This window comes from Sus scrofa, chromosome 1, assembly GCF_054392235.1.
Source record: "Sus scrofa isolate SSC_HxYL_T2T_F1_AM1 chromosome 1, Sscrofa_HxYL_maternal_Yorkshire_Landrace_v2.0, whole genome shotgun sequence".
NCBI classification, from domain to species: Eukaryota; Metazoa; Chordata; class Mammalia; order Artiodactyla; family Suidae; genus Sus; species Sus scrofa.
The window spans coordinates 101,821,756-101,847,175 of record NC_139383.1 but is presented as its reverse complement, the minus strand read 5'-3'; the positions used below and the strand labels follow the sequence as shown (position 1 = coordinate 101,847,175).

At 35.4% G+C, this 25,420-nt stretch overlaps 2 protein-coding genes and 1 pseudogene across 2 annotated transcripts; all 3 read right to left on the bottom strand.

The window, feature by feature from the left end:
* On the bottom strand, positions 1-12,133 carry LOC146406251 (olfactory receptor 4C3D-like). Its single transcript, XM_085013635.1, has 2 exons — positions 11,675-12,133; positions 1-240 (listed from the first exon to the last, which is right to left on the bottom strand). Exons 1-2 carry the CDS (start codon positions 12,131-12,133, stop codon positions 1-3), a joined length of 699 nt encoding a protein of 232 aa, XP_084869761.1.
* An 18-nt stretch (positions 12,134-12,151) lies between these two features.
* On the bottom strand, positions 12,152-12,475 carry LOC146406250 (olfactory receptor 4C13-like). Its single transcript, XM_085013628.1, has one exon. The coding sequence runs from the start codon at positions 12,473-12,475 to the stop codon at positions 12,152-12,154; it is 324 nt and encodes a 107-aa protein (XP_084869754.1).
* Positions 12,476-18,811: 6,336 nt separating this feature from the next.
* On the bottom strand, positions 18,812-19,745 carry LOC100625266 (olfactory receptor 4C3D-like; annotated as a pseudogene).
* Positions 19,746-25,420: the final 5,675 nt, after the last annotated feature.

The following is a 25,420-nucleotide window of genomic DNA, read 5'->3' as shown; positions in this document are numbered from 1 at the left end:
TCACATGATGGTTGTGTAGTGAAGAGGTTTGCAGATGGCCACATAGTGGTCATAAGCCATGGCAATGAGGATGATGATCTCTGATCCTGCCAGGAAGTGTTCTAAAAACAGCTGAGTCAGGCAGCCACCCCGGGAGATGGTTGTCCTCTGATACCAGCAGGTCAAAATCATTTTGGGGGTGGTGACATCTATGGCATCTATGAAGGCCAAGTAAGTGACAAAGGAGTCAAAAGTGGGGGGCTTAGGGAGATGGTAATAGCAATGAACAGATTGGCCAACAGTGTAAATAGAAAAATGCACAAAAAGACCATGAAGAACACTTTCCACAAGTGTGGATTCTGTGTGAATCCCAAGAGAACAAATTCAGTCACATTGTTGGGAGACATGGGAAGATCCATTCAGCCAAGGAACAACTTGAGGCCTGAACTGAGTGCAATAGAATAAAGAATGATAACTATTAATGAGAAAGGAATTACAGTCTCAATTTTTATAAATAAAATGGTCACTGTTATTGAGGAGCATGTTCTTGGCAGTCTTGCCTAAGTCCTTGTTTCCATTCTCTCTTACATTCTCCATGGTGATTTACATCTCTTCAGACACCTAGCACCTGTCACTTGTGAAAAATCTATAGGGCAAAACTGGGTGTGTAATTTACTGAGAAACCACTGTGTCATCTGTGTGAGATCTGGATTTTCCTCTTGGTTCCAACTCCAAGTGACTTTATAAGTCATCTCAGTGTCCCATGGGTCTGAACCCTCCTCTGGGTTTGTGAACTTACACATTGTAATTCTCAGATATATCTTGTGAGCTGAGAGGTCACTTATACAGGTAAGAGTTACTCTCTCTTCCATGAGAATTCACAACTGAACCCTCAGCTCTCAAATATGGAAAGAGGGAGTTTCCATTGTGGCTTGGTGGAGATGAATCTGACTAGTATCCATGAGGATGCAGGTTTGATCCCTGGCCTTTCTCAGTGTGTTAAGGATCCTGCATTGTCATGAGCTGTGGTATAGGTCACAGGTGCAGCTCAGATTTGGCATGGCTTTGGCTGTGGTGTTGGCCAGTGGCTACAGCTCTGATTTGACCCCTAGTCTGGGAACCTCCACATGCCACAGGTACAGCCCTAAAATAAATAAATAAATAAATAAACAAAATAAAATAAAAAATAAAATGTGGAGAGAAAGACCCTGTCAGTAAATATCTGCCATAAACAAGCCGGTTTGGGGAAATACATGTATTGTTGGTGACACCCTCCCTGGTTACTACCAAAACAATAGATGCAAACTGTTGCCTTTGGAATGGATTAGCAATGAGCTTCTGCTGTGTGGCACTGGGAACTATGTCCAATCACTTATGATGGAGCATGATAATGTGAGAAAATAGAATGTGTACATGTATGTGTAACTGGGTCACCATGATGTACAATAGACAAAAAATTGCATTGGGGGAATAACAAAAAAAAAAAAGAAAAAAAAAGAAAATAGAAAAAAAACATACATATGCTATTTAGCTGTTTTCTCACCATAGTGCCTGGAATAATGTCTACAGTGTCTGAAACCTGCTACATGTTAAGTAAATGCTTATGAATTGCCATTCTTTATGGGCGAGCATATGCATGATTTTCAAGTGTTTTCATCCTCCTATGCTGTTTAGCATTACTCGCTTTGAAAAACAGAAATAAACATTTGAAAACCAAGTGGCATTCCAGGTTTTTCTGACTAATTTATAGGATAAGTGTGAAAATACTAATTGCCTCTGGGTAAGAGAGTGATATTGGGTATTTTTACTTTTAAAATATTAGAATATTTATTATTCAATATATTTATTCTTTAAAATTCTGTGCATAACTTAACACAGTCATAATCCATAAACTTATTGCTTCCACAGATTTGGATAAAAAAAAAAACATTGCATACATGTTCAACATGCAAGAACTTATTAAGCAGAGGAATCCTTCTATTTTTAAAACTCTAAAAATAGAAATTTAATATGAAAAGCAAAAAGAAATAGTCTACTAGGTAAGATAGATAATGCAATATGCATATAGACACATATACGCAAACACATATAAAACTTTTTACTGACTATAAATACCTACTACAAGTTCACTCATTCTATGAATACTTATTGGACTCGATGTATATGAATGTATGTTTGAGGGTGAGAAGTGATTATATAAATGTGTATGATCAATTTAAACCTGGGAGTCTATGATTGTATGAGTTCCAGGAAAAAAAAAAAAAAAAAAACTCACCTATGAATTTGTCTGACACAGCTTCATGGAAAGGACCCCCAGCAGCTGTTGGTTCACCAAGAAATAAGTTGTAAGATTAAACATGCCAACTAGCTCAGCTATATTTATAAATAGTACCTTTGCATAAGGCCTTTTGTTTGAGCCTTAAAAGTGCTACCACATATTCTAATTGTAGGCAAATGCTGTGAAGATTCTAAACTGTGGCTAATTAGACATTAGGGCTATTTCACCACCATTAGCAGATCATGCCAACACACCAATAATTTCACATAACTGAAAAGCAGAGGAGAATTTTATTTTTTTCACTTTAATTTAGAAATTTCCCTTAGGTCTTCATGAGGACCAAATACTATGATGAGGAAAAAAAAAAAAAAAAAACAGCAAGTGGATCACATCTGAAATCTTGTTAACAAATGAGCATAATATGGAGTCTGAATATTGACTGCTGTATATAAAAAAAACAGGTAGCTATCTGATTTAAATTTGTTTTCTTTATAATTTACTTGCTTTTTACAGCCTCAACCATGGCATATAGAAGTTCCCGAGCCAAGGGTCAAATCAAGCTGCAGCTGCTGGTCTATGCCACAGCCATAGCAATGGCACATCTGAGCCACATAGTGGCTATCTACGCCACAGCTTGTAGCAACACCAGATCCTTAACCCACTAAGCAAGACCAAGAGTCAAAACTGCATCCTCACAGACAATATTTTGGGTTCTTAACCCTCTGAGCCACAAAAGGAATTCAAATATTTTATTTATAGGTGATCTATCAGTCACACTCATCATAATATTTAAATATCATTTTCTGATGTACTGTAGGTGATCATTCTAAACCCTACTATAATACTGGCACTTCACACCAAGTAAAATTACAGTACATCTTCAAAGAAGTTGTTTCCTGTGCCAATTCTGGAATTGGATGAACAAGATAATGATGGAAATAATTCCTTTTTTAAATGATTTTCAAAAATGGTAAAATGCCTTTATTCATCATTTAAATTTAATCTCAAAGTATAGCTATAGAAGAGATAAAATTGGGCAATAACATTCACAATTTATAAGTAGAAAATACAACACAGGGGATAAGAGCACCATTTTCAAAGGGGAAGTAAAAAGTTAGGTCACTGAATCGTGGGCCAGGTATCTTATCTTCAAATTGCTGGTTTACAACTAAAGTGTCATGATACTCTCATAGTCCACCAGTTGTAAGGCCTAAAGCAATTGTATATTAAAGAAATATATATCAGTACTTGAAATTATTTTATAAATAAATATAATTCAGTTAAACTCAGGAATTTCACTCACTCACCATATTCCAATATGCTTGCCCTAATAAAAAAATTTTACACAACTCTGGATGGGCTCCAGAGAATGTAGTCACTGTGAGCAGCATGTGTCATGAAGGAAAATAGGTTAAGAAAGTTGAAGCCACAGGACTCAACCTACCGTGATTAAACACTCCAATATTTTAGTGCCAAAATAGTATTTGTGATGGTAGACAGCAAAGACAGCTTGAATGAGCATTTGAGATTATCTAATAAATTATAAGGAATGTAGATTTAATTTAGTGTCATCCTGGAAATATCTTGAACTTGCCTCTAACTCTGGAATGAAAGCCACTGTTCAGAGACTTAGAATGTATTGAAAAAGTCATCATTCCCAACCTCATGAGAGATTGATATCCATTCATTAAGTGGTGATCCAGTATCTACTTAAATAGCTACAGTGATGGATATAGAGGTTGTTTTAGAAAGCTTACATCCATCTAGTCTAGCCTTAAGACCTATGGTAGCAAGAAATGGAAAATGCGTAAAGTTTAGATCTAAATCAGTGACATTTGCCCATGAAGACAATTTTCACGAGAGAAGTTCCTGGAGTAATACCTGAAAAAGCTGTTTCCAGAGTATAAATGCAAGAATGGCATGGTTTAAAACCTTAAAAGGACAGCAACACAGGATCTCAAACTTGAAGGGTAAACCAGAATGAAAGCAGGAGGAATTGTATATGGATCTTAGCACAATTGATCAGAAACTAATTGAGGTATGGTATGATATTTGGTAGATTCAGAGACCAGTTAACAAAAACCAGGTACCTGCTACATTGTTCTTATGGGCAATTTCATGTATTTTAATGGGTAGAGAAACAGTCTCAAAATAACAAAGCACTCAGGAGCAGAGCTCCCATGGTATTAATCCATTGCAAAAGTCTTTCATCCCATAAGGACATTCTTTAAGTTGCTTACCAGAAATGAGAGGTGGAATTGGTCTCAGAACTCTTCTAATTTTACTTATAATTGAAGAAAAAGCATATAGGATGATATTTATGGCAATTAACACATTGGCTTGGGCAGAACTGCAGAACTTAGAAAAACCTTCCAATTTACCTAAATAAATTACTTGTAGAAATGGGGCAAGTTGTTTAAGGTTAATATAGAAGATGATGGCATAGTGTAAAAGAAAATTCATGTCTTCTTATTATGAAGCTAGTGTTCTTATTCTCCATCATGTTTTCATAACTACAATATACTTGCTAAATATCACTATATCCATGGTTCACTGATTTCTTCAATACAGCATATGATAACCATTAAATGGGAGTTGGATTTTTCTGTCAAAAGACGAAGCTGTAAATACATCTAGGACATATATGCACGTTTGTATTTATTTTTATTTTAGAAGACTTCATTTATGAAAAGAGCCACAATTAATTCACAACAAAGTCTTATAAGTTAGGTATTTGTTTAGTTGAGAAATCCTTTCTTTGGTCAACTGTGGAGTAATGATTCCTGTTTTGTTTTTTTTTTTAAATATACATATTCCTTATAACTCATCTAGTCAGTTTTCAAAGAGGATTCCAGATTCAAGGAACTAAGTGGAAAGCCAAATATCTAATAGTGAAATTATTTTACAGATATATTTTACTGTGTGCTTTTGAAAAGAACAAGCAGTTAATTGCAAGCAATAACCGTTAATCTAAAAATTATCACTGCCTATGGCATATAATCAAAAATACCTCTGTATACCAAATATAATCAAACACATGCACCCAAACATTCTATGTAAAAAAGATAAGAGGATGTGGAAGAAGAGTGTTTAGGCTCAAAGATGACTTACAGGCCCTATGATCTAATTAAACTTTCTGATACTCCATTAATTTCTGTAAATTAATACCACAAAATTTTAATTTTATAGCATTTTTATAACCATTTCAGAACATTTCATAATTTTCACATCACTTTAAATAGTTTGCCAATAAATTTTTTAATCACTGACAACTCTTCCAAAGAGAATAAGAACTCCAATAAACCTTGGATAGTTGTGTCAGTTATGTGTCAAGTGAGTACTGGTAATTATCTTCTTTCTATTTCATATCTCATAGCATCCTAGGTACCAGTAGGCCATACAGCTTTCTGAGAACACACTGATTTTTTTCTATAGGCATAGTGTATAACTACATAATGAAAAAAACATTTTTGGTTTTTTTTTTTTTCCTTTTAGGACCCCATGTGTGGCATGTGGAAGTTCCCAGGCTAGAGGTCGAGTTGGAGCTAGAGCTAACAGCCTATGCTACAGCAACAGCAAGGCAGGATCTGAGCTGGGTCTGGACCTACATACCATTCATGGCAACACTGGATCCCTAACCCACTGAGCAAAGCCATGCATGGAACTCACAACCTCTGGATCCTAGAACCATGCATAATGTGTTGACCCACAATAGGAACTTCGTGAAAGGAAAATTTTACACTACTACAAAATAAGAGATGTTCTGAGGGAATGGCATTTTCTCTGACAGCACTAAAACTATTGAAAGAAAATCAAAATTGGCTTTAGAAGAATGGAGCTCTGAATACCAGCTCTGTTTCTGATCATGGGTGGATTATTTAAGTTCTTTGAATTTCATTGTTCTTTAGGTGTGGAATGGGGTAATCATAACATCTTGTAGGTGCTTTTAGTGTCAAATGAGAGGTATGGAAAGAAATTTAGAGTTATAAAATATGAAAATGTAAAGATTATGATAGAAAAAAATGTACATTTTGGGTCATGCATTATCTGAATTTGCATACCTGTTTAAGATCATTTTAGTTGCCTTTGTGATTGCTGTATTTTTACTGTAAGGAACAGCATTTGAGATGGGAGTAACAATAATAGTGAATACTGCTATGGATTTCTCCATGGGAAAAAGTAGCTACCAGTCACAGAATCATAAAAGTACAGGCACAAAGAACACGGCAAAATTGTGATGATGGAGCTACTGTCAGACAGGATTTCTTCCTCCCTGAAGAACTGAGTCCTCTGGATGAACATACTGGATACCAACAACATTACAACAGTGATCACAGGGACTACTGCACCATTTCAGGAACCAAGACCGTCAAGGAAAGAGTCAATGCAGGTGATTCAGGGGAAAAACTCACACATGAAGTGATCCATGACGTCTGAACCACAGAATGGGATCCAGAAAATGACAAGAATCTGTCCAATCAATCAACAAAAAACCACTTACACCAGGAGCCAGCTTGTGTGTTGGTTCATCATGGTCACATAGTGCAGAGGTCAACAGGTGGCCACATAGCAGTCAGAGGCCATGACCACATGGGGAACCATCTATTAAAAGTTTAATTGATTTCCCTGACCATTGCAGACAAAACCAGTTTTTTTAGGTATTTGTAAATTTATTATGCATCCCTGATTGAACAACTTTAAGAGTGGTCCATTTCATTTTCCCTTAGACTGGTGAATAAGAAATATCACCTGCCATATCAGTAAACAAAGGATGTGACAGCTATCAAGCATTGCATTACAGATACCTGGACAGTGACCTTTGAGGAAAACTCAAGATTAAACAATGCCCAACACTACAGCCAGCCCCAACAGTGCACCCTGAGGAGACACAGGATGAGAGAACATAGCATACTGTCCCTAGGGAGCTGAGGTGAATCCATAATAAATGATGAAAATGAGCTGAGATGTTGTATCTTCCCATCTATGGAAAAGGGATTAATTCCTTAACTTGAGATACTGAGTTTTCTTTAATTAACAATAATCTTTTGGTTCCAACTAGTTGGTGTTTTTTTGCAAAAACTCCTGTATATTCTGCCTGCACACCCCTCTTGCCTCCTCAGAGTATCATCTCAGAATTATCTGAAATTGAAATACTGTGTCCCAGGCTTAAGTCCTGAGTTTTGTTCACCAGATAAAATATACTCTCAACTTTTACGGGTGTTTTTTTTTTTTTTTCAGTTGTCAGTTTGGGTGACCAATAACAAAGGGCCTCAGGGCAGACTTCCCTAATATGCATGAATTATGTGAGAGTCTGGATCCTTTGTACAAGCAGAGACCTCTTTTGCCCATCCACATTCTTGGAGAGTCCAAAATATTTCGGCCAATTTTTTCCTGGTTTTTGGACTTTCCCAGCATTTGTTGATGAGCTTGATTTTTATATGGCAGTACCTAACAGACACCTTGATCCTGGATCGCTGGTTGAAAGATATTGAGGAGTAATTCCCCTTATTAAACTTATCATGGGCACCTGGTGTAGTAATAATAATAATAAAACTGGGGAAAAATGCCCCTGATTGAAAGATATTAGTTGAGCCTGAAATGTGCTAAAGAAACTAAACAGTCTGAGCTGAGAGTTTGGGGAGGAGGCTGATCTGAACTCTTTAAAGTCAACCTACAATTTTCACTCTAGCTCCATCAATGTACCATACTTAACAGAACTCACTCTTGAGAGTTCCTAAATTATACTAAAAGACATCTCAGGCCTAAATAGCCAAAATGGGCTGACTTTATTTGTTTGGGTGGTAGTATACAGTTAAGCAAAAACACTGACTTTGTACAAATATTTTTAGAGGCTTCTTACCTCAAACAAATGCCTTGTGGGGAAACTTAATGTTTCCCTTCCTTGGTCTTTGAGATCTGAATATTCTACCTGATCTTCTTATAATTGCCTGTGTGTGTGTGTGTGTGTGTGTGTGTGTATTTATTTTGAAACCTTGACCTCTGCCACACTATTTTGGGGAGTAAACTTGAAAAACTTTCAGGGTCTCATTTAGTGGTATCTTCAATATTCTCTTTATGGGGAAGCCTCTTGTGTTCTCTTGGTTTGAATCACTATTAATATATACCTCATTGGATGTCTCATTGTGGCTCAGCTGGTTAAGGACCTGATAGTGTCTCTGTGAGGATGTGTCTTCAATCCCTGACCTCATTTAGTGGATTAAATGTCCACAGCTGCAGTGTAGGTTGCAGATGTGCCTTGGATTCAATCCCTTATCTGGGAACTTCCATATGCCCTGGGTGTGGCCATAAATTAAAAAAAATAAAAAGGAAGCTAGTACAATACTAGATTTATTTTTTTTTCCTTTATTAAGAGAGCAAAGTTTTCTTCAAGCACTACTATTGATAGACATTATGTGGGTTTCAGGGCCCTTGAGTGATCTGTATTTGCTTTTTAATTTAAATCTTGTGATTTTGGTTCAATAAATATTGCTTCACAGTGACATGTGATCTTGTTTTTTTAAAAAACTTTCAGTTTTTGAAAAGATTTCTCAAATATCAAAAGCTAACTTAAGTTCTTTAAAGCCCCAACTAAACCTGGGATCCTTCAAAGGATAACTGAGACATCTCAGAGAGGAACTTTAAACTAATTAAGCTTCCTTGGTATGTTAAACTACTTGAGAAATATTTTCAAGTGATTGGAGATAAGCTTTTGGTAATAACATTTAGATAAATGTGTTTATTATATATTGTCCAAACTGTATATGAAATTCATAAAATTTAACATGCTCTAATATAATGTTTTCAGTCATAATCCTTGTTACTTTCTTAAAATATCATAAATTACCACATAAATATCCCACTTTCCTGCCAATTACATTGCTCTGGTGGCCTTTATTTAGATAATGTCACCAAACCGAGTAACAAATGGCAAAACTCTAATGGAAAACCTGAAGACGTCATCCAGTTCAACATTAATTCATCATGTGGTACTGAAGGAACTCATAGATACCATTTATAACTTTATGAAATTTTGGGGTTAATAGACTGGCCTTGGATCTTTGTTTTCCAGAAAAAAGTTTCTGTTTGTGCTATGACCTACAATAAGTTGATAAATATACCTATGTGAACAAAGATGGACCATCTTATTCTTTCTATCTGTTCTGTCCATAATGTGGCTTTTCCAGCTAGGTCTACTGCAAATTTTATGGCTTATCGCAACACTCATTACATTAAGCCCTAAAGGGAACACAGGATGGGAAAAAAACTACCAGCCATTTACCAGTAACCTGCTCCAAAGATCCAGGATGGGTACCCTGAGGAGATTCAGGCTGAGAAAGCACAGGACACTGACCCAGAGAGCTGAGGTGCCTATCCAAGGAATGATTGCAGTGAGCCCAGACCCTGCATCTTCCCATGCATGGAAAAGCTCTAAGTTCCTTCACTTGAGGTATGAGGATTTCTTTTATTAATAGTAACCTTGATGTTCTGACTACATGCTCATATATCCTGGCTCCTCCCTTTGCATCTTCATAGCAGTTTCTCTGCATTATCTGAGATGATCTAGCCCATGCCCAAGTCATCAGAACATCCACCAAATAAAATATAATTCTTAAATTTTAAGTTTTTTTTTTTTTTGGTCAATACTAGCACCACTTGTTGAAGAGACTCTCTTTTCTCTGTTGTATATTCTTGCCTCCTTGGAGACAGCCAAGCACATCTTAGTAAACATGTTCTCCCCAGTACAGTTCTGGGGCAATAATGTATGGTCAATTTGTGGAAGAAATAGTTCAGGTTGAACACGGACTTGGATTTTCTGAAAAGTAAAATTAGTTAGAATGCTGTAGTCAGAGAGGCTTGGATTAACAAGATGTAATAATGTAGAATCAGCTGTTATTCTCCACATATGTAGAGGCACATTGCAAGTATCTCTTACTTGCAGAAGGTTCACCTTAGCCATTTTGATTTTTTGAAGTTCTATGTTAGTGCATATTTTCACTTATGATAATGAAATCTGAAGGGGATTTTTACTTTTACCAAAAAAAAAAAAGTTACCATACTAGTGTTGCTCTTTTTTAAAAGTGAAGTGGCATAACTTGAACTTTCAAAGAGAGGAAAATAGAGTGATGAAATATATTGCTACATGTGAGACAATTCTGCAATATATGGATGATATCTCCTTGAAATTCAAAGTGCATTAATTATTAAGATTGCAGATAATTTTGTCTGTAGACTTAAACATACCACAGATAATCATATTTCATTAGAAAGAAAGTAGGTTCAAGTTTTAAAGACTTGGGTTGGAAGTTGTAGCTGAAACTTTGAAAGGAAACCACCTTCCAGTGTAATATTTCCTAGCACACTTTATGGATGAAGCATGCATGATGTATGAGGCAAGTAACGTAGTGAAACTCATTTGGATTTAATTTGCTTTTAGGTGAAGTGGGGATGCTAATAATGGAAACACCAGTTTTTAAATGGGTAAATCAATGAAGTTGATAAAGCATTAATTTATGGTATATATATATATGTATCAGAATTACAGAACCATAGCTTTGGAAACTAATCATATTCATTCAAATTTGATAAAAGATGCTTAAAATTGTTTCAAAGGACTCAATTCATGGTATGGAAAATAAAAACATTTCTTTTATATTCAAAACTATTGGCCATAGGATTTTAAGAAAATAGAGCAAATTCAGAGTAATTTCTAATTATCTTTGTGCCAAGTAAAGAAATAGATTGCAAATTAATCTTTTCCCCTTTTATAAGTGACTCTCCCCTTGCTTTTGGTAAATTCATATTACATAAAAAAACAAAAACAAAAACAAAAAACAAAAAAACCCTGCTGTAATTCTTTCTTGCAACTGCCCCTTTTCTATGCATCTACTAAGAATTTCTATCCTTTCTTTGCTTTAATTCAGGTTTAAGAAAAATTGAAGAAGCTCTGAGACCAAGGTGGAAAAGCCAATTTCATCCAAGTAACACCAGTGAAGAATTTAGTAAAGTAGTATAAGAATCTGGAGTAAAACATACTCTATATTCATAAAATGATGGTTACATAATTGTTTTTCCATTGTCAATTCTGAAGTTATGAACATGAATATTGAAGCCTTGCGAAGAATATTAAATGTTATCAAGATAACTAATAAATACTTAGCCACTGTTAAATAATCAACAAATATTAGTTTTGGCCTTTATTTCTGTCACTGATCTTCAAGATTTCTTAGTTTCCTTTCACAATTTACAACAGATACAAACCTCCCTATGTACATGAATTATTAATTTCTAGGCATCATGCGCAACCCAAGTTACTCTCCTCTTCAACAAACACTTCATGGCATTTTTCACCTCTGTGTTCCTCACTGTATAGATTATAGGATTTAACATGGGAGTGAAAGTTCCACAGAACAAACTCACCAACTTGTCCACCGGATAGGTGGCCACAGGACATATGCAGATGAATATACAAGGGACATAAATGAGTACCACTACTGTAAAGTGGGAGCCACATGTAGAGAGGGCTTTGCATCTTCCTTCAGAGCCAAGGAATTTTGGGGAGATCAGAATGACTATGTAGGAAGTGAGTAGCATGAAGAAAATGAGCAAGCTCATGCCCCCAGTGTTAGCTGATATCACTATTCCATGCCAGGAGGTGTCAGTGCAGGCAACTTCCAACAGTGAGAAGAAATCACACATGAAGTGGTCAATGACATTGGGACCACAGAAGGGCAATTCAAGCACCAAGTGAATCTGCCCAGCTGCGTGTATTACCCCTCCAATCCAGGCCACCACCACTAGGAACTGACAGAGCCCATATCTCATGATAGTCATGTAGTGCAGAGGCTTGCAAATGGCCACATAGAGGTCATAAGCCATGGCAATGAGGACAATGATCTATGATGCTGCCAGGAAGTGTTCTAAAGAGAGTTGAATCATGCAGCTACCCCAGGAGATGGTTGTCCTCTGGTACAGCAGGTCAATGGTAATCTTGGGGGTAGCGACAGAGGTGAAGGAGGCATCTATGAAGGACAAGTGAGTGAGAAAAAAGTACATAGGAGTCAAAAGTGTGGGACTGAAGGAGATGGTAATGACAATGAACAGATTGGCCAGCAAGGCAACCAGGAAAATGGACAAAAAGGCCATGAAGGGTATATTCCGCAAGTGTGGAACCTGTCTGAGTCCCAAGAGAACAAATTCAGTCACATTGTTGGGACTCATGTGGAAATCCACTTAGGAAGGAACACACTCCTGGGTCCTGAATATCTACAAAAAATAAAAAAATGACATGTCTTCATCAGGAAAGTGTTATGGTCTCACTTTCTTAAAACTAGAGTCATCACTTTCAGTGAGGAGCATGTCCTTGGCAGACCTGCCCCAGTCTTTGTTTCAATTCTTCCTTACTTTCTCCACAATTTACATCTCTTCAGACACCTAGAACCTTTCACCCGTTAAATATCTGTGGTGCAACATTGGATACATAAACACTATGATATCTAAACAAGATCAGGTTTCTCCTCCTGCTTCTAACTCCGAGTGACTTTGTAGGTCATTTCAGTGTTTCATGCTTCTGAGCCCTCCTCTGTGTCCGAGAACTTACACGTTGTAATTTTCAGTTGTATCTTAGAAATGGAGAGTTGGCCCGCAGATTTAAGAATTATTCCTTCACTGATAATTTACATTTGAACACTCAGCTCTAAATGTGCAAAGAAATACACCATCAGTAAATATCTATCACAAGAAGAGTGTTACCAGAAATATATATATATATATTGGTGACACACTATCCCTGGTACACATCAGAACACATAAGTTATTCGAGCATGCTTCCTCCCATGCAGTAGTGCCAGGCATGGTGTCTTCAGTGTCTGAAACCTATTAGGTGATGAGTATATGCTTAGTGAGTTGCCATTCTCCATGGGCAAGAATAATACTGCTTCCCCAGATCATAAACTTGGGGGGAATTCAAGTGTTCTAGTTCTCCTGCTCTGTTTATCATTTCTCTCTACAATGTGAGAAATATAAATGGACACTGAAAGGAAGCTGCCGTCCAGTTTGATAGTTTCTGCCACATTTTATGTGGTAAAATTTTAAATTACCACTGGGAAAAACTATGTTAATTGTTCATTTTACTTTAGAAAATTAGTGGGCTTGTTAATTCATATTTTTTATTCTTCAAATTTATGTTCTACATCAAGTTAAAATAGTCATATTTAGTACAAGCACAGTTTTTGTCGATTGCATAAAAATAGACACCACTGAATTAATATTTATTACAAGGTATATCAAGCAAAAGGAAGTCTTTTACTCAAAAAATAAGGGTTTAAAAATACGTTTAAACTTATTTAAAGTTTAAATAAGTTTTATTTTAAAAACATTTTATAGTTTTAAAAAATAGGTTCTAAAAATCAAAATTAAATGTGGAGAAGAAGAGAAATAGTCTGCTAGGTAAGACAGAGAGATAATGTACTATACATATATACACAGACCAACACAAACAAACATAAAATTTATTGCTTTTTATAAATATTTATCAAAGTTCACACATTTGGCAAATTAATTATTGGACATGTACTATGTATATGAATGTGTTCACACAAAGTCCAGAAGAGTCTGCCTGTTTAATGCCCTTAATGCCAGAAATTCATTAGCAAACAGCAGCGAGGACCCACTCATGATATATTTTTTCTTCTTACTCCCTTATTGTTCTGTTAAATGCATTCTCATGCCTTCTCCCATCTTCCCATACTGCCCATCTTCCACCATTCCTGGTTACAGGGTACTGAATTACTAATAGAATGAGAAATTTGGGACCATAAATTTCCTAAGGAAAGAGACAATAATAAATGAATATAATAAAATGGATTCTACAAAAAAAACATGTCTTTTCTTTCAAAGATAAATGGCTAAGGAACTTTATTTTTTAATTATCCATAATGAAAATGCTATACATATGTGGAAACAAAGTACAGCAGCTCCATTGCATTCCCTTATTCTAAGTTGGGCTCCCCTAACAGATCATAGAATTATAGTGTGTACATAAATTAAGTGTTAGACACAATTAACAAAAATGTTTTAAAAATAACTATGAAAAAATAGAAATTACTTTTTCCTCCCCTTTGGCACCACAATACTCTTTCTAGGAATAAACCCTAAGGTAATTTTTTTTAATTTAATGATATTTATTTTTACATTACAGGTTGGTTTACAGTATTCTGTCAATTTTTTACTGTACAGTAAATGACCTGATTACACACACACAGAGACACACACATACACACACACACACACACACACACATATATGTACTTTTATACATGGTTTTTCTCACATTTTCCTACATTATGTTCCATAATAACTGACTAGATATAGCTATATTTTTAGAGAAGAACCATTATTTACTTATATGTTCAACACAATTACTGAGCTGTGAAATATTTAGAAATGCCATTGAATGTTCAACATCAGAAAAATGGATAATTAAAAGAGTGTGTCTCTGACATATAGCTTTCACAAGATGCTTTTAAAAATTAGGCAGTATCATAGGAGTGTACTTAACTTATAAAATGAAGAAAATATTTGATGAAAATTTGAATTGTATAAATATTCTAATTTAATTCTAACTAAATTTGTTATCATTTTACATATTTTAAATATTTATCAATAAGAAAAAAAAGGAGCCCAAACTGTTTTTACTTCTAAATTGGTAGTATTATCTTTCAAGGTGTTTTGTATGCTGAAGAAGGAAGTAAAAATTCAGATTGGCATAGATGAAGAGAAATGATTTATAAGATCAGAAAGTCTATGATCAAATGATTTCCTGGAAAAAAAAATCTTACCTTTTAACTTGTCCACCAGGCTCAGGCCCTCAAACAGCTGTTAGTTTACTAAGTAAGAAGTAGAGTTTTAAGATTTAAAAGTGTCAACTAGCTAAGCTATAAGTGTTTTGTTGATTTATAAAAGTACCTATGGTAGACCTTAAAAGTACGGCAACATATTCTGTTTTCAAGTGAATTCCATGAGATTTCTTAGTTGTGGCTAATTGGACCTCAGGGGTATTTCATTACTGTTAGCAGACCTTGCCCACAACCTAATCATGTCATGTAAGTTAACTGAATAGCAGAGCTGAAGTTTTATTGCATTCATCATTTATTTTGAACCTCTCCCTGAGTCTACATGAAGACAAAGTACTATGACAAGACAAAAAAAAAAGGTGATTCTCACTTAAATACATGTGAATTTAAGTTTTGATAACATATGAGCTTATTATGGACTCTCAATGTTTAGTATTGTGCAAATTAAACATTTAGGAATGTAAAAATATGATTTTAATTGTATTATATTAATTTTACGTGATCTAGAATTTATGCAAATCATAATTTTTAAATGTTATTTTCAGATGAACATTAAATGATAGTTTTGAATCCTATTATAATATGGCATTGAACACAAGATTAAATTTATAGTACCTCTTCGAAGGAGTTCTTTCCCATGCCAATTCTGGAATTAGATTACCATGATAATGATGAACAAAATTCTATTCTTCAATTATAGTTAGAGATGGTGAGTTGCATTTATTTCAGTCATTTAATTGTAATTGTATAATATCCAAATGGAATAGCAAAAAATAGGCAATAGTACTCAAATTTACCACAGAAAAAATATAAGACCAGCAGTAAGAATGCCATATGCCAAGAGGAAATGAGAAGCTAGGGCACTAAATCCTGGGCCAACACTCTTAAATTTTTTTAAATTTTTATTGGATGGTAGGTGATTTACAATGTTGCGTTAGTTTCAGGTGTAAAACAAAGTGAATCAACCATACATATACATATACTATTTTTCAGATTCTTTCTCCATATAGGCCATCACAGAATATTGACTAGATTTCCCCATGCTATATTGTAGTCCTTGTAACCAATCAATAGGGGATTGATTGGTTACAAGCAACCAATGTACAGCAACATGTACATGCCAATCCCAAACACCCAGTCCATCCCTCCCCACATTTTCCATTTAGTAACTGTAAGTTTGGTTTTTGAAATCTTTAAGTCTGTTTCTGCTTTTTGAATAAATCCTTTTGTATCATTATTAGCACATAAAATTGATCTCATATGATATTTGCCTTTCTTTAAGTTACTTCACTAGCATGAGAATGTCTAGGTCCATCCGTGTTGTAGCAAATGGCATTATTTTTTTTTTTGGCCAAGTAACATTGCATTGTATATATATACCACACCTTCTCTATCCAGTCTTCTGCTGATGGGCATTTTGGTGGCTGCTGTGTTTGGGCTACTGTAAATAGTGCTACAGTGCTACAGTGAACAGTGGGATGCATATATCATTTCCAATTATGGTTTTCTCTGGGTAGGCCTGGGATTGCTAGATTGTATAACAGTTTTATATTTAGTTTTTTAAGGTTCCACACTTCTCTCTGTAGTGGTTATACCAACTTACATTCCCACCATCAGTGAAGGAGGTTTCTCTTTTCTCCCAATCCACAACATTTCCTATTTATTATTTGTAGACTTTCTGATGATGGTCATTATGACTGATGTGATGTGTTATCTCATTGCAGTTTTGATATGCCTTTCTCTAACAATTTGTGATGTTGAGTATGTTTTATGTGTATTTTGGCCATTTGTCTGTCTTTGGAGAAATGTCTATTGAGATCTTCTGACCATTTCTTTGATTGGGATGTTTGATTATTTGTGTATAAAGCTGTATGAGATATTTGTATATTTTGGAGATTAATTCCTTGTCAGCCACTTCCTTTGCAAAGATTTATGGTATCTGGCCTTATGTTGAATCACTATTAATATACATCTCATTGGACTTCCTATTATAGCTCAGCTGTTTAAGGACCTGATGTTGTCACTGTGCTGATGTGGGTTCAATCCCTCACCCCATTCAGTGGGTTAAGTTTCCACAGCTGCAGCATAGGTTGCATCTGCAGCTTAGATTCAGTCCCTGGCCTGGGAACTTCCAAATGCCATTGGTGCAGCCATAAAAGTTTTTTAAAAAATTGAAAAATAAAGCTGATATAAGACTAGACTTAATTTTTATCCCCTATTAGGAGAAGAAAGTTTTCTTCAAGTGCTGCCATTGATAAGACATTGTGTGGGTTTCTGTGCCCTTAAATAATCTGTTTTTTTTTTAATCTTGTGTTTTGGGTTCAATGAATATTTTTTCATAGTGACATATGATCTTTTTGTGGTTTCAAATCTTTCTGATGTTTTAACAAACTTATCAAATGCCAAAATTTAACTAAAATTCTTTTGCCTCCAGTTATTTCTGGGATATTTCAAAGGAGCCCCAAGTCCTCTCAGAGAAGAACATCAAGCTAGTTAGGCTTGTTAAATTATTTGAGAAACATTGTCAAGTGACTGAAGATGGACTGTAGTTTACAGTGTATAAAGGTGTTGATTATAGGTATTCCAAAATGAATAAGGGATTCCTAAAATTAGAATATCTTTTTTTTTTTGTCTTTTTGCTATTTCTTTGGGCTGCTCCCGCAGCATATGGAGGTTCCCAGGCTAGGGGTCGAATCGGAGCTGCAGCCACTGGCCTACGCCAGAGCCACAGCATCGCGGGATCCGAGCCACATCCGCAACCTACACCACAGCTCACGGCAACGCCGTGTGATGTGAGACAATTAAATTAGTAAAATCCTAGGCTTTAAGTTGTTTTTCTCTAAAACGGGCATGTTAATAGTGGAACTACAAATTCAAACTTGGGTAAATCAACAAAGTGAATATGCCTGATAGTAAATAAGGTGTCAGCTTAATGTAAATATATGTATCAGACTTACAGAGCAAGAGCTTTGGAATCTAATCATATTCCTGTTCTTTCAAATTTGATAAAAGGTGCATATCCTTTTTCAAATGACTCCTCAAGTCGTAGTTTGGAAAATGAAGCCATTTGTTTTATATCAAGACTGTGAAGCATAAGGACATTTAAGAAAAGAGAGTACATTTAGAATAATTTCAAAATTTTGGATGTATTTTGTTCCAGGTAAAGACTTAAATTGTGAATTATTGTATTCTCCTTGTGTGGATATCTCGCTTCTTCTTCTGGTAAATTTGTAGTACCAAAAAAAAAAAAAAATCAGCTGTGATTCTGTCATGTTGTGCATTTTCCTTATGAATCTATTTAAGAATTTTTATCCCTATTTGCTGCTTTCCCACATATTAAGCAAAAATAGAATTTCTGAGACCAAAGTCCTTAGGAAGACAATTTCATGCAAGTAAACCAAATAAAGTATTTAGTAACGTGACAGTAAAACTCAGAAGAAAAACATGCTCTGCAATGATCAAACCAGGACTTTATAGTTGCTTTTACATCATCTATTCTGAAGTTATGAACATGAACAATGAAATGACAAAGTTTATTAAAAGTTATCAAAATGCCTAATAAATGCCTAGCCACTATTAAATATTCTACAAAAGCTCAAACACTAGTTTTGCCTCTTTTTTTCTGTCAATGATCTACAAAATTTCTTAGTTTTGTTTTACAATTACCCAAGAATAATTCTCCCTATGTATAAATTATCAGTTTCTAAGAATCAAGAACAGTCTCACTTACTCTCCTCTTCAACAAAGTCTTCATGGCATTTTTCACCTCTGTGTTTCTCACTGTATAAATGATAGGATTTAACATGGGAGTGAAAGTTCCACAGAACAAAATCACCAACTTGTCCACCGGATAGGTGGCCACAGGACGTACGTGTGTAAATATACAAGGGAAAAAAAAAGAGCACCACTACTGTAAAGTGGGAGCCACATGTAGAGAAGGCTTTGTGTCTTCCTTCAGAACCATGGGATTTCAGGGAGGTCAGAATGACTACATAGGAGATTAGAAGCATGAAAAAGATGAGCAAGCACATGCCCCCAGTGTTAGCTGATATCACTATTCCGTGCCAGTAGGTGTCAGTGCAGGCAATTTCCAACAGTGAGAAGAAATCACACATGAAGTGGTCAATGACATTGGCACCACAGAAGGGCAGGTCAAGCACAAAGAGAATCTGCACAGTAGCGTGTATTACCCCTCCAATCCAGGCCACTACCACCAGGAAATGGCAGAGCCCAGGTCGCATGATGGTTGTATAGTGCAGAGGCTTGCAAATGGCCACATAGCGGTCATAAGCCATGGCAATGAGGACAATGATCTCTGATCCTCCCAGGAAGTGTTCCAAAAAGAGCTGGCTCAGGCAGCCTCCCCAGGAGATGGTTGTCCTCTGGTACAGCAGGTCAATGGTAATTTTGGGGGTAATGACAGAGGTGAAAGAGGCATCTATGAAGGACAAATGAGTGAGAAAGAAGTACATGGGAGCTGAAAGTGTGGGGCTGAGGAAGACGGTAATGACAATGAAGAGATTTGCCAGCAAGGTAACCAGGAAAATAAGCAAAAAGACAATGAATAGCATTTTCTTCAAGTGTGGATCCTGTGTGAGTCCCAAGAGAATGAATTCAGTCACATTGTTTGGAGGCATGTGGAGATCTATTTAGGAAGTAACACCTTCCTGGGTTCTGAATTATCTATAAAGCAAAAAAGAACAACACCTCTAATCAGGAAAGGATTTCAGCCTCAGTTTCTTAGAACTAAAGTAGTTGCTGTAACCTAGGAGCATGTCCTTGGCAATCTTGTTCCAATGATTGTTCCAATTCTATCTTAATTCCTCTAGGATGTATTCTACCTCTTCAGACACATGGTACCTGTCACCAGAGAAATTCCTACAGGGTAAATTTTGATGTGTAACTTACTGGTAAAATGCTATGTTATCCACATAAGATCAGGTTTCTCCCCCTGCTTCCAAGTCCAAGTGACTTTGCTAAGTAGTCTCCGTGTCTCATGCTTCTGAAAATTTCCTGTGTCTGTGAGCTTACACATTGTAATCTTCAAATGTATCTTATAAACTAAGAGTTGCCCCACAGACTTAAGAATTATTCCCTCTGCCATGAAAATTAATATTTGAACCCTCAGCTCTAAATGTGCAAATAAATGCACCATCAATAAATATCTATCATAAGCCGTGTATTACTAGAATTATATATGTCATCAGTGACACACTCTCCCTGGTACCCACTAGAACACATAATTATTCCAGTGTGATTCCTCACATAAAATAGTGATGGGAATGATTTTGCAGTGCCTAAAACCTATTAGGTGATGAGTAAGTGCTTAGTGGATTGCCATTCTCCATGGGTAAGAATAAGACTGCTTTCCAAGACTAAACCTGGGGGGAATTCAAGTGCTCTTATTCTCCTGATCTTTTATCATTACTCTCTACATTATGAGAAACATAAATGGACACTGAAAGGAAGCAGCCCAACCTTTAATAGTTTCTGTTACACTTTATGAAAATATTTAATTGCCAGTTGGAAAAACTAAGTACATTTTACTCTGGATAATTAGTGTGTTTTTAATTGATATTTTTTATTCTTCACAATTATTTTCCACATGCAATTTGAAATAGTCATATTCAGTAAATATACAGCTTCTGTAGACTTGTTAAAAAAAAAAACTTCCTGTAGTTCCTGCTGTGTCAACCTAGGTTAACATCTAACTGCAGCAGCTCAGATCGCTCAGGAGGTGTGGGTTCATACCCCAGCTCAGGGCTGTAAGTTAAATGATCAAACTTTACTGCCATTGTGGTGTAGGTCACAGCTGTGTCTCAGATTCAGTCCCTGGCCCAGGAACTTCCATATGCTATGAGTGCAGCCATACAAATTTAAAAAAAAAGGAAAAGGAAAGAAATGTGCATAAGTGTTCATTACTGAAGGATCTATCAAGCAAAGTAAATACTTATTTTCAAAGTTTTAAAAATAATAATTAAATGTGGAGAGCAGAGATTTTGTCCTCTAGATCAGATAGAGATAATGTGCTATACATATACACACAGAGTAACAAAAACATATATAAAATTGATTACCTACTATAAATACCTACTAATGGTCAGTCATTCAATAAATAATTATTGGACACTTAATATGTATATGAATGTGTTCATAAAAATCCCTGAAGAATATGTCTATTAAATGCCGTGGATGCTTGAAATTTCATTACCAAACAGCAGCAAGGCCTCCATCCATCACATTAATGATAGTCCCACTCCTTTATAGTTCAGCTACATGCGTTCTCATGACTTCTTTTCCCATCTTCCCATAGCATCCATCCTCCATCATTTCTGCTTACAGGTTAATGCACTATCAAGAGAATAAGAAATTTGTGAAAGATAATTTCCTAAGAAAAGGGAAAGAGGAAACATAAATGTAATATAATGCATTCTATGAAAATACATCTTTTCTTTGAAAGATGTATGAGTAAAAAGCTTTATTTTTTAATTATCCAAATTGAAAATTATGCATATGTGGATAAAAAGCGAAGAAACGCCATTGCATTCCTTATTCTGAGGTGGGCTTGCTTGCCTAACAGATCAAAAAAGAATATATTGTACAAAAAGTAAGTGTTAGACATAATTAAGAAAAGTGTTTCAGAAGTAACTATGAAGAAATATAAAACACTTTTTAATTTTTCTTTGGCTCTATAATATACTATCTAGGAATAAACCCTAAAGGAACAATTTTTAAAGGAGAAAAAGTGCTGTTTACATATATGTCAACACAATCAGAAAGAGCTGGTGAAAATTTAGAAACAACATTGACTGTTCAACATTGGAGAAATGGATAATTAAGAGTGTTTCTCTTTGATTAAGGCACAGTTTTTAAAAATTCTCCAATATCATAGGAAAATTCTTGTTTGTATTCTTATATGAGAAAAATTTTGGATGCAGATGTGAATTGTATTATTCCTATTAACTTAATTATACCTAATTTTATTATTATTCTATTTTAGATTTATATCTACAAGAAAAAATATCCCAAAATATTTTTGCCTTGAAATTTGTAGTATTGTACTTGAGTCTATATTTCCTGATGTTTAGTTTGCTGGAAAATGGATTTAACTATGAGAGGGGCAAGGATGCAGGGTGATTTCATGATGTATAAGATCCATTTAAACCTGAGAGTCTATAATTACTCAACTTCCTGAAACGAAATCTTACCTATAAACTTGTCTGACATAACTCCATGGCCAGGGTCCCAGGCAGCTGTTAATTCACCAAGGGAGAGGTTGTAAGATTAAAAATGCCAACTACAACTCTGCTTCCATGTTTCTTTGTTGATTTATAAATGATATCATTGGATAAGCCTTAAAAGTGCTACCACATACCCTGTTTGCAGGCAAATTCTATAAAGTTTCTAAACTGTAGCTAATTGGACCTCAGGGGTATTTTACCACCCTTCACAGATCTTGCTAACAACCCAATTATTTCATATATGATAAGTGAACAGCAGAGAATTTTTATAGCACTCATCTTTAATTTTGAATGCATCCTTGTGTTTACATGAACACAAAAACAATATGACAAAAAGAAGCAAACAAAAAAAGTTGATCCCTTATTAATATAGGTATTTGCTAACATATGGATTTATTTTGGAGCCTGAATATTTAGTATTATGCAAATTAAGCATTTAGGAGTGTAACTATTGGATTTTTAAATGTTATAATAATTTGTTTTTTAATTGATCTACCACTCATGCACCATAAACTTAAATATTGTTTTCAAATATAAATTAAGTGATAATTATGAAGACTATTAAAATATTGGCACTTCACATCAGGTAAATTTGTACTGCTTCTTTAAAGTAGTGTTTATTGTGCCAATTCTAGCCTTAAATTAACATGGTAACAATGAATATAATTCTATTCTTCAATTATTCTTAGACATTATAAAATTCATAGATTTATGTCATTTAATTGTAGTTGTAAAATATCTCAATGGAAGAGAAAAATGGGCAATGATACTCACAATCTGGAACAAATTAATATAAGATAGGGAATAAGACATCATTTGCCAAAGGGAAAAAAGAAGCCAGGCCAGGATTTCCATCTTTAAAATATTGTTTTACAACTCCATTCTGCACCAAGATTTTCATCTTTAAAGTATTGTTTTACAACTAAATCACATGACACATATATGTTGCTACCAACTGCTAAAGCCAATTATAATTAATCAGTATTTGAAATTTTTTGTAAATAAATTTAATTCTACTCTTAAATATTCCTCTATGGAGATACCCTAATCATATTCAAATGTGCTTGCATTGATGATAAAATAAATTGTTCACAACTCTGGATATTCTCCAGAGAATGTGGTCACTGTACACCACATGTCATGAAGGAAAAGAGTTGAAGAAAAGTGAAACCACATGACCAAACTTAGTTTGAATGGACATCTCAACATTATAGTGCTGAAATAATATTTGTAAGGGCAGATAGAAAATAAAGTCTGAGTGAGGATTTGAAATAAAGAATTATAAGAAATCTGAATTTAGCTGAAGTGTCACATTGAAAACCTCTTGGACTTGTGTATATACTCTGAAATGAAAGCCAGAGTCAAATCAGAGAATTAGAATGTGATAACAAAGTCATCATTTCCAACCTTAGGAAGGATTTGAATCCATTCACAATGGTTCATTAAATGGTCATCCAGCTTCTATTTAAAAGCTACAGTGCTAGTAGAGAGCAAGGGTAGAACCCTTACAACACTTGTTGAATCTAGCTCCCTAAGCCCTAGAGGAGCCTGGAATGGAAGAGAGTAGAGTTATGTCTAAACCTGTGAAAGTTTTCCATGAACATAATTTCTCAAAGAGGAGTTCCTGGAGAGACAGCAACATAGATTCTCAAAAGGAAGCCTCAGCAGAAGGAAAGAAGGAGAAATTGTGTATGGATCATATCATAGTCAATCAGAAGCTGGTTGAGGTGTGGCTTGACTGCCGGAGTCCAGCCCCAGCAGCCAGGGATGTTCCTTAAGAAGAGAGGCAGCAGGCACAGGAATAATGGAGATGCACACTCTCAAGTAGTGGTCACACAGCCTCAACTTTATTGGTGGACAGCAGTGACTTAAATAGGAGAAAAGACTATAACTTGTAGAAATAATAAGAGGTCAATTAAGTTTAAAGATTATGAAGCACATAGTCCAGGTAGGATATGCTCTAAGCATATTAAAAGATAACCAGGCATGACTAAAGATCACACGTAGGCCATAAATGTCAGAGGTGTAAGACTCCTCATGACCTTTGTGATTACCACAAATGCATTGTGTTTTTAGGGCAGGCGCTTGGTTAGTAACAACAACCACAACCTGTTTTCCTAACTTATATTTAACAATCAGCAATAGGGCTTTATGCCTATTTTCTTTTTATAGATTAATAAATCAGCCAAAGAAAAACAACTTGTCAAACTAATCAACAACTCTAAATGTTTCAAACTACATCTATAAAACTTAACAATTTCTTCTAAAACTACAAGTAGTAAATACCATTGCTATCTATGATTCTCTTATAAAGAAAAGGAATCTTTCTAAAAACTCACATAATTTAGGTGTAGATAATGAAGAGCGATTCTCCGAAACATTTAACAAGCAAGAACAACTCCCAAATCAAGAGTTAAGGCACAGTAAATAGAACACAGGATGATCATTAAAAACTAGAAGGGCAAGAATTTAGAAACATGTTTTTTCAGGCATTACAGCCTTATGTTTTTTGTGTACTGGCAGACGTGCTGCCTTGCACCTTTCTTCAGAATCTCCTGGACATTGTCATCAGGCAGATTCTCTTCTCAAAAACTCTCTTCTTGAAAATCGGCTTCCAGCACTTGACCATGGACACTCTCAGGGACTAATTTCACAAAAACCATGTATCTGCCAAATTGTCCTTATGGGAAGCTTCATGCATTTCAGTAGGTAGAGGACCATGTTTTCCAAATAACAAAGCACTCAAGAGCAGAGCTCACATCGTATTAGTCCACTCCCAAAGCTTTTTCTCCCATAAGGACATGCCCTAAGTTGTTTATCAGGAATGAGAGGTGGAACGTAGTCTCATTAGTCTTGCACTTTTACTTCAAATTGAAGTAGAAGCTAATATAACAACATTGGTGGGAGTAAACACATTGGCTTGGGTAGAATCACAGATTGTCAAAACAGCTTCCAATGTTCCTAAATAAAATTCTTGTAGAAATAGAGCAGGTTGGTTAAAGTTAAAAAAGGAGATGATGACATAGTGTGAAAGAAAACTCATGTCTCCTGATCCTGAAGCTAGTGTTCTT

Bases quoted from the DNA above. Each gene is read 5' to 3' on its own strand.
- LOC146406251 (XM_085013635.1), bottom strand. From the start codon at position 12,133: ATGGCTTATGACCTCTATGTGGCCATTTGCAAGCCTCTGCACTACATG. The intron at 241-11,674 runs GTGAGTTTGTTC...CATCTCCCTAAG, and splicing joins CCTATCCGGTGGACAAGTTG to CCCCCCACTTTTGACTCCTT.
- LOC146406250 (XM_085013628.1), bottom strand. From the start codon at position 12,475: ATGAGTCCCAACAATGTGACTGAATTTGTTCTCTTGGGACTCAGACAG.